At 33.7% G+C, this 10,679-nt stretch overlaps 1 protein-coding gene across 1 annotated transcript in view; it reads right to left on the bottom strand.

Moving 5' to 3' along the window:
- The window catches only part of LOC115884211 (histone-lysine N-methyltransferase PRDM16-like), a 208,202-nt gene extending 202,845 nt beyond the window's left edge, over positions 1 to 5,357 (bottom strand). The window contains exon 1 of the mRNA XM_030902711.1: positions 4,907 to 5,357. Coding sequence (XP_030758571.1) covers positions 4,907 to 4,946 — 40 coding nt within the window. The 5' untranslated portion in view covers positions 4,947 to 5,357. The remainder of the gene's footprint in view (positions 1 to 4,906) is intronic.
- Between the last annotated feature and the right edge of the window lie 5,322 nt (positions 5,358 to 10,679).

The raw sequence follows: 10,679 nt of genomic DNA on the forward strand, positions 1-10,679 counted from the left end.
ATTGTAAGTTTTGGGTTCGTTGGAGGACTATTAGAGCTACAATTTAAAATTATTTTTACAAAATACAGAGTGTCCAAAATAAATAAAAAATATCAAAGTTTTATTTTTTTAAATGGAACACCCTGTGTATTATTGCATTTTTAGTTTCTACAATTAAAATAAAGGTAATTTTGATTAAGGTTTATTACACTTAAACCTTGCCGTTTTTGAAATATTTTCAATTTTGTGAAATTGCAGTATAAATTTTAAGGCTTCATTTCTCCGAGGGTATCAAAGTTTTTAATACTAAATATTTACTGAAGTTTATTTATTGATCAGTTATTGTGTTGCAATAATAAAAATTATACTACCTTATACAGAGTGTCTAAAAATTTATTTTAAATTATTAATAGCTTTAAACGGCAATAACTTGTTTAATTTAAATGGAACACCCTGTATATTTTATGAGAATCAGATACACAATTTAATTGTCTATCAAATTGTATTATACCACTTTTTAGCTATCCCTTTAAGTTTTCGTAGAAAATGCATTTTCTTATAATTTAGACCTCATTTATCAATATACCCATGGAATATTGACATTTTAAATTGTTTTTAAAACAACAAATGTACCAAATGTACATGCTAGTAATATTATCGTTTTTAGTAAAATGATAATATTACTAGCCCATTTGTATGCAAAAAGAAAACTATTTAAATCTTTACAAAAGAGTATACCATTAATTAAATATACCATCAGTATTTCAGCCCAAATACTAATTAATTCCATACTTAATTGTGTTCGTTAATAAAATATTCTAAATAAATGTGGATTTGAATCAGAAATCAATATAATAATGAGTTATGAAAATGAAAGTCTCTGTTGTTATAAATAAGCATTTGTCAAAAAATAAAATATAATTTTTAAGGTGCTAGTTTTTTTACCACACTGTCTAATACACATACATAATTCAGTTTTTTAGTATTTGGAGCAATTATTATTAATCAACGCAAACAGTAAATTAATGTAGTTTGAATACTGGAATCATATTAATTGGTCCTCTTTAACAAATATTTAAACAGTTTTTTTTATTTTTTAATGAAATAAACAAACTATATCGACAATATTAGTATCTGTACTCTTTAAAAATTTGGTACATCTTTAAAAATAATCTAAAATGTCAGTATTCCATGGGTATATTGATAAATGAGTTCTAAATTACAAGAAAATAAATTTTCTACGGAAACTTGAAGAGATAGGTAAAAAATGGTATAATACAATTTGATAGACAATTAAATCGTGCATCTGATTCTCATAAAATATACAGGATGTTCTATTTAAATTAAACAAGTTATTGCCGTTTAGAACTAATAATTATTTAAAATAAATATTTAGACACTCTGTATAAGGTAGTAAAATTTTTATTATTGCAACACAATAACTGATCAATAAATAAACTTCAGTAAATATTTAGTATTAAAAACTTTGATACCCTCGGAGAAATGAAGAATTAAAATTCATACTGCAATTTCACAAAATTGAAAATATTTCATAAACGGTAAGGTTTAAGTATAATGAACCTTAATCAAATTTACGTTTATTTTAATCGTAGAAACTAAAAATGTAATAATATACAGGGTGTTTCGTTTAAAAAAATACAACTTTGATATTTTTTATTTATTTGGGACACTGTGTATCTTGTAAAAATATTTTTAAATTGTAGCTCTAATAGTCCTTCAACGAACTCAAAACTTACAATTTGTAAAAATCTAATCGTTTAGCTACAATATTCCGTGTCGTATGTGGTGAACAACCCTGTATATTATGATATATAGATACTAAAATATATAAATCACGAATAAGAAAGTTATTGACAAATTATGTCCATTTTCTGTTTAAATATGAACAAAATATATAAAGAAATAAAATTTCCATGTAAATGTAATTAAAAAACTAATTAAAATATTTGTTGCATTTTTATAGTACTGTTTTACACAGCTTCCCATCTCTCTTTCTACCTTTGTTATTCCCAACACCATCACCGACGCGTACGTGGGACAATTACAGATAAGGAACAGTCGTAAACTCCCACGAATCGTGTTTTGTTCTATTCATCTCGAAGCGGACCATAAATCCTCCAATATAACGCAAAAATTTCGCAATAATTTCGAATGATAACGGTTAATGAGGTCTGGCGAAACCGAGAATAAGCACGTTCGATCGTATATTCTTTCCCTCGTTTGCCTTTATTTGATTTTTAAATTGGCATCGGGCAGTGTTGCCTTATCTCGGCGCATAAATATATATGAACTAAAATGGCGCTGGTCAGATGCAAAGCTTTGTCAGACTTTACCTTACGTGTTTCTTCTTTTGTCCATGATGCCCTTGTTCTTATGTCCTTTTTTCCATGCTCTTTTTTTCTCAAAAAAGCAAAAATGCAAGAAAAAATATATAATTAGTTCATTTTAAGTGATTTTCATAAATTATACGTACTGAGTATTGACAGCTCTGTTGAGAAGCCTCTCACTCTGTATTTTTCAAAACAAAGCAGATTGTGTTTGCAAACGACGCATTGTTAATTTTACGATGGTTGTTTTATTCGTTCGATTTCTGCGGATAATTTGCATGATATATGATATAGTTTTTTTAATTAAAATTAAAATTTATGATTTAATAATTTAGTCATACAAAATGTGAAAAGAAGAATGATGTATAGAAATAGTAACAATAATCGTATAAAATATTAAGCTAATATTTTCTATACTTTTATTATTATATTTATTAAAAAGGTTGTAATATTTTCAGTTCCAGTGATTTTGCAGCAAACAAAATTACTTACTTTGATTATTTTTTTTTGTGAAGCGCAATCTACAGTATGTCCCCGGATTGTCTTTACAATAGGAATAAGTTTATTATTATTGGCATTTTGAGAAAAATGCATTCTTTATAAAAATTTTTGCTTATTCTAAAATAGTTCGTTTATACTTTTCCATATTTCCATACCGTTTTAAAGAAAATTAGAAAAAAAAAACATTAAAATATTGTTGAATTTTTTGCAAATCATAAAAGTAAAAAGGCGTTTTTATGGTAATATAATTTCGATTTAATTTTTTGATAGATGGTTATTATTAATTTTGATTAACGTCATATTTTTGGTATTGTTAAAGTATTACATTTTCCGATAACTACTATCGCTCTTTCCGTAGCATTGAACTAAATAAATTTTGGGCTTCCTTAACATTTTTAAAACAACAAAAAATATGACGTTAATTAAAATTCTATCCACAACAATCTATCAAAGAATGAAAATGAAATTATATTACTATAGAAACGCGTTTTAATTTTTAGGACTTTGAAAAGTTCAACAATATTTTCATGTTTTTTTTTCTAATTTTTCCTAAAACAGTATGAAAATTTGGTAAAAAAGTATATACGGGATTAACAATTTTAGAACAAGCAAAAATTTTTATGAACGAAGCATTTTTCTCAAAATGTCGAAAAACATACATACACATACTATATACACCGCCTAAAATGGAAAACCGTCTATAAAGCTGATAAAGCAGTTCTCAAGACAGTCTTACCGTCTTACCTGGCAGGAAAGACGGATTAAAGACTAGCATCACACACTGGAAGTTTTACCTGCGGTTTTATCATTGTGTTTGGTTTGGAAGTTGAAAACAAAAATAAATGGAATATACAAAATTGTATTTGCAATTTAAATTTTATTTCTATCTAAACATGCAATGCTTATTGTGAAAATAATATCGTTTGGTAATTATCATTAAATATATCTAAACGATATAGTATTGGTTTTACTTGGTAAATTTTGACTGCACAGATAAGTCTGGCAGGTAAAACTTTACGTATAGACGAGGCTTTAGAAAATTTAGATTATAAAATTAACCCAAATAATTTAAAAATATATATTTTCAATAACTTATCTTTGTGAATCAAAAATCAAATATAAAATGTATTGATGGTTTAGGAAAAAAATTAATGGTCAACTTGTAGTGGTTGTGTGTAATCAAGAATCATCAAAGATTTTCAGATTTCTTGAGATCATATTATGCATTTTGGACTAATGCCTATATATAATCATTTTTATAAGAATCTTATAAATTTTAAAGTATGAATTTAAAACATTAAATGTATAGATATCAAAAATGTTTACACAAAAATACTATTAAGTAGATATAAACATTAAAAAATACTTACCTTGATATGTCCGTATTTTAGATACTTCATTTATTATTCGTCATTTTATTATATTGTTTTTTTATATAATTAATATTATTTTTATTTATATCGTTTAATATATTAATATATTATAGTTAAATATTGTATCATTTGAGATTAATATACTACATCACGTATATAGAACAGTTTTACGTAAAAGACTAAAATATCACACATCATTATTTGTAATATCACAAAGTGTTTATAACAATACTATTTTCAGTTAACAAAGTTTGATTGTGATCTGTTGCTAACATAATAGGATAATTAACAATAACAGTTAAAAATTAACAATCACAAATAAATAGATTAAGAGAAGAAAGTAAGAAAAAAGTAAACAAACATATATTTAGCTGTCACACATATCAATGAATATGGATATAATCCAGATAAAATATTTTCTATCTGCTTTTTAAGAAAAAACTAGAAAATGCTGGTAATAGAAGAGAACAGTCAAAATCAACATAAAAATTTTAAATGTGTCAGTTTTTGGTACACTGAATTCAGAAACCTGAATTAATTGTTACTAAAATTGATAATAAAAAAAACTAGAAATATGCTGGTGTTAGAAGAGAAAAGTCATTAAGAGGATTCTTCAAATTAAAAAAAATATCACAAAAAGAACAGAGAATTAAATTACGACAGTTTCAGATAAGGAGACAGGTAAGCAAATAAAAACAAACTTACCTTGAGCTGTCACTCTTCTAGCCACCGATTTTGATCGCATATTTACCGGAAGACACAGTCACCCCCAAAAATTGTCAGTATTGTCAATAATTGGCACAACAAATCATTTTCGTTTTTTAAAATATCATAACTTGAGTCCTGTTTAAAATATTATTAGGTTACGTAGGTATATAATGTTTTTATTTACGAATTGTTTAACACGCTGATGATAAAAAAAGCTGTCATGTAGGCAACGTCCTGCGACGCGTAAGACAATGAGCGGCCAACTCTCGCCGGCAGCAGGACTATTCGCGCGGCGATCCCCTGTCACCCGTTCGTCTAAACAACATTTTTCTGCACCTCCTCCCCTTTACTCCACCACCGCTTCTTCTTCTTCTTCTTCGTTCGTCCTCCGCTTCTTCTTCTTTTCTATACAGCCGGCCGGGCGGCAGTCGGCGACCAATGAGGGCCCGCTGTCATGTTATGTCACTGCGACGCGATCGTCTGTTGTTTCGTGCGCGCGCTTCTTGTCAGTCCTTTTCCCTCCCCCTGTCCCGCGCCCTCGCGAGCTGAAAAGCGGCAGGAATAGCACAAGGCGCTGTTGCCGGATGAGGATTTTTTTCACTTGTTAGGTGATTTTTTGGATATTCTTTAAATTACTTTATTGTGATTCACACCTTCCTCAGTCTGGCCGCCTCGTTGGTGTCCCTGATGGACTGGTTTTCTCCCTTTGTGCTTTATTGTATAGCTTCTTTATTCCTGTCCTAGTCTGCCGTAACTCCGCGTTCCACCACGGTTTGGTGTTTTTACGGGGTCGGCTACAAGGCATGAATTTTTAAAAGCTCTAACAAGCACTTCTCCTAATTTCTCAACCGTATTGTCTATATAGTCGCGATTCGGTTTCTCCGGCATGTGAGTTAGTTCCCCTTCGCTAGAATACCTATTCACGAGTTTCTCATATTTACTCCAGTCCGTCTTTTTGGGATTCCTATAGGGTTTAACAAGCGGGACTTCTCGTTTAACCTTAAAGAGTATTCTCCTATGGTCGGAGAAGGATTTCTCCAGATCAACCCTCCAATCCTCGACTATCAAACCCCGCCCTCCGTGGTCAAGGTTAGATCTGAAACTTCCTGCCTAATTTTATTTGCAAACGTTGCCACGTTGCCTCTGTTGCATATAGTAAGGTTATTAGAAAGTATAAAATCCATTATCGACTCACCTCTTTCGTTGATATCCTTGCTTCCCCATTGGACGTGATGGCCGTTGGCGTCACATCCTATCACCAGCTGTTGGTCCATTCTTCTGGCTTCTCGAACCAGATTTCCGCTTCCGGCGGGGGATTCTCTTCGTCATTCGGACCAGTAGAAGTTTGAACCCCTTTTGGTCCTCGCACGTGGCCACGCTCAGATCATTTGTGCTGTAATGGGGTAGCAAGGTAAGCTTTAGTGCTCTTCTTGCTACTATATACGCTCTCTTTTTACCTGTAATCTGTGGGTGAAGTAGAATGTATTCTTTTGACCTCAGTCCCTGGATTTTGTCTCTTGCGATCCATGGTTCCTGAACTAAGGCCACGTCCACCTTCTTTTCACTCATGAACAGCTTCAAATCCTCCGTCGCGGCCTCACAGTGGTTCAGATTAATCTGAACCACCCGCAGCCCTGGATGACTTGGTGCCATTCTTGTCGTTAGGAAGCCTCGCCTTTAGAGCCCCGAGATCAAATTTGATGCTTCCTTCCGATTTTCTCAAGCGATCTAGTGATACCTCATCAATGGCGATCACTAGATCCCTTCCTTTTCCGTTTGGACTGGCGACTGATGATGAGACTACCCTCCAGTCCTGTGTCCATAGGCTCTTATTTTGTCTCGCCAAAATCTTCATCGTTGTCTAATCCTTCTCCGGGACTGGAGGAGGGATCCATAATGAGATCGTTTTTCTTAGGGGCAGTTGCGATCTGGGAATGACCTCTAGTCGGGCTCCTGGCCAGATGTCGTTGCAGTTGCGGATTACTTGCGTTGGGAAATCTCGCGACAACCTGTTGCTGCAACCCACAACTTTGACACCTTTCTGCCATCCAGCCCCGTCGAAGATCACTTCCTCATTGCTGCCTCCCTCCTTATCGGCGATAGCCATCAGGATCCTCGACTCAACCGCCATTCACCTTTCGGGCGTCATTTTACCATCTAGATCAGCTCGATCAATAACAGCGACTTGACATTCGTCCGGCGAATCTAAGCTAGTCGAGAGTTTAGCCCTTTTTGCTACATTTCCTTCTCCCTCGTCGGACCTCTGAAGCCTTCTCACCGATTTGGAGGACGGCTTCTCCCTTTCCTCAGGAATCACCTCCACTTTCTTTGACTGTTGGCCAGCCTCGAATTGGGAGATTTTTCTCTTGTTGAGCTTGATGAGGTTTCTTTCCCGTTCGGTCAAGTCTTCCTCCTTCTTCAAACTCATCTTTTTCAAAAAAGTCTGAGCGTTCCGGTAGCCTTTTTTGGTCTTTTGGAACGACGTTAGACTTTTTCTCTTGATGCCTTTCCCTTGGCCTGCGTCGGCTTCCGGATTGAGCAGCCCCTTCTCTGAGTCGGAGTCTATGGAGAGGTCATCATCGGTTATCCTTCCGATCTCCATATTCTCCAGTCGAGAGGAGATACTCCCGGCGCCTTTGCTGCCTTGGGGAGCATTCTCCTGTGCACTTGTGACTTGGGAAGATCCAGCAGCCACGTGTACCACTGCTGGATCACTATCGACGTGTGAAAATGAGCCCCCCCCCCCCAGAATCCGAATGGGGCTCGGCTACCTCGGTGGAGGTGGGAGGATTTCCCACAGTTGGGCTACCTCCTGGGGTAAAATTCTTTTTCACACCCTTCCATGTCGCCAGTTTGGTTAGGTTAGTTCTCGGTCGTAAGTCCTCAGAAATTTCTTCGCGTGACCCATGGAAGATTCCCGTTCCAGGTTACGGATGGAGTCTTCCTCTCCAGGTTCTTGAGTTTTATTTTAAGTTTCATAAACATATATTTTTAAATCATTTTTTATTTTGAATTGACTCAAATTTTTCCTTGCGATCTGGCAACCCCGCAACACACGTAAGGGACCCAAAGCGCCGCTTAGATAAGAGCGAGTATCCTGCCGCGGTGCGAATTCCCCGCCGGCCCAGCTCCTGCTCCTTCTTTCGGTCGATAGGGTTGAGGGAGGGGATGATGTTCCTCGGCGCTGGAGGGATGAGCTTAAGCTAAGGAATGCCGTCGGGTGGGGGACTTGGAGGAGGAAGAGCAAAACGGGGAAGGAGGGGGTAAAGTAAAAAGGACATTGTGGTTTGGTCTTCGAAAAACTGAGCTGGCAACGGCAGCAGGAACGTATGGAGAGTCGTATTTTTATTGCTGGCAGCGCTGGCCGCGGTTATTAGGATTTATGTTTGGACGTTTTGCGTTCGTTGTTTTTCGAGTTGTAATATATTGGTCGTGGAAGCTGCAGGAATATAAATCGGGAGATTTAATGTATGTCCGGAGCGTTTGGTAGATTTCACTTATGATTCGAATTTAGAAATTTATTTAAAAACTTTTCATAGCATTAACTAATTCTTCTTTTCTTTGTTTCCTAAATATAAAACTTAGTGATGAGCAAAGGCAAGACCAAGACTTCTTTGGTCTTGGTCCTGGTATTTGTGTTGCAGTCTCGGTCTTGGTCATTATCTCGCTGCAAGACTCTTGCAACTTTTGCAATTTTTAAATTTGGATTTTTACTAGAGGCATCACTTTCTACATAGAAAATCTTTAAATTAATAGTATTTTTAGTAATTTAAAGCAAATAAAACTTTAAAGAAAGAAGTGATTAGCCCATATATGACATTTTTTTTATTTTTCAATATATTATATCAAATCAGCCTTTCTTTCTGTAAACTTTTATAATTTCCCGACAAAAAACTCTATTTGTAATAAATTAAAATAATAATTTTGAACAAATAAGTAATTTCTTATATCATATTAAAAGTGAAAAAAAGAATGAACCGCAAGGGTCTTGCATGATTGATCTTGATCTTGGACGGAAGTCATGCACTGGTCGCTCTTGGTCTTGGCCTTGCAGATAAAACGCTAAGCTTGGTCTTGCTTTTTGTGCAAGACCAAGACCAAGGCCAATCTCGCTCATTACTATCTGTCATTAAATATTACGTACAAAACAATGTATGTATGAATTTTCATTTAGTAAGTCGGTTTGTAAATCCATCACATAATAAAATTGTTGTAAAGAAACTTTTGGAGTTTTTTTTTAGTTAAAAAACATAATTTGTTGATAATATGGCAACATAGGTAGTAGATTAAATTAACAAGAAAGAAAATCCAGAAAAGATCCAATGGTTCTCAAAATTTTAGGAAATAATACTTTTTTTTTGAAATTTTTAAATTAAAATAACTTGGTTATTTTGGATTTATTTCAAAAACGGTAAAGAGAAAATATGTTTCTTTCATCGAGATCTACCAGCCCTATAAATATTTGAAGTTATTTAAGACTCACCCTGTAGAACTTAGGATAGAAGTAGATTATTGGGATAAATTTCGGTACCGTTTTAGAGAATGTTTAAAAAAATATGAAAATATAGGCACTAGTAGGGTTTACCAAAGTGAAAGTTCTAAAATCAAAAGGCTGGTTAACTCCCAAGTCGTTATCTCCCAGTGCAGAAAAAACAGACCTTTTTCTGGATAATCATTATTAAACAGAGTTTATTTGGATGGCATTTCATAAAAATCGATTTGATAAAATCTGTTCAACGACTCAGATTCTGACAGACATCACCCAGGAATGACCAAAAATACAATTTACCTACACTGAAAAAAAAGATCTGTCAGTCGAAATGCATATATGACTTTGACCCAAAAGATTGGCGCTTTTCAATAGGGCCAAGAACTTCTTTGCCCAAAGCATTAACTATCTTTTCATAAGCTTTAAAAAATTTCTTTAGAGAATAGAAGAATCTATCTCTCCAAAGTATTTCACTCTTGACCAAAAATGAATATGCAAAGAAGTTCTTGCTACAAGAACAATGTCTCTTTGATTCATGCAAAAATTATTGACTGAAAAGGGACATTTCTTGATTAAAGAGACACTTTTCTTAAACCAATAGCGAATACTATTGACTCAACTAAAATTTATTTTGATCTAAGAGAAGTCTATACATCATATACAGGCATATTACGAGGTATATTATTTTCTGATAAATTTAGGTTTTCATTTAGGTCTTTACTTACTACAGAGTAGTAAGTAAAGTGATATTATTTTTCTCGATAGTAGTTATTTCTGCTTCTTCACTCCTTGGTATTTTTTGGGGTGGTTCATCACTCTACAAATTACAAAAAAATGTTACATCAGGATTAATCAAAGTACAGCAAATAAATTATTAAAATTATAAGCTTTGGTCACATTTTGAATTTTTTAATACAACGACTTGAAATTCTAAAATTTTTGTAATTATTTGCTTAAAAAAATCGATACCTATATTCTTATTCTATCTATAGTCATGCATTATCTAAACAGGTGCATTAGGTAAATGTCTCTTACCTTCAAATATAGCAAATAAATGCTCTAATTTCTATTTTTTCAGAAACTCCTTTATCCATATATCCTAAAATTTGTCCATAAAAAATTACAAATGTATGTTAATAACGATCACTAATTTGTTATACGATATGCATTTAAAAAGCAAATTATGCAAAATTCCAAGTGGAAAATTCCAAGTGGAAAATTCCAAGCAACAAAACCCGTGCGTACTATGATGTGCGACCTATCAAATGCGACGTACGACAG

The sequence above is a fragment of the Sitophilus oryzae genome, unplaced genomic scaffold (assembly GCF_002938485.1).
Source record: "Sitophilus oryzae breed Bouriz unplaced genomic scaffold, Soryzae_2.0 scaffold_213_pilon_pilon, whole genome shotgun sequence".
In the NCBI taxonomy this organism is placed as follows: domain Eukaryota; kingdom Metazoa; phylum Arthropoda; class Insecta; order Coleoptera; family Curculionidae; genus Sitophilus; species Sitophilus oryzae.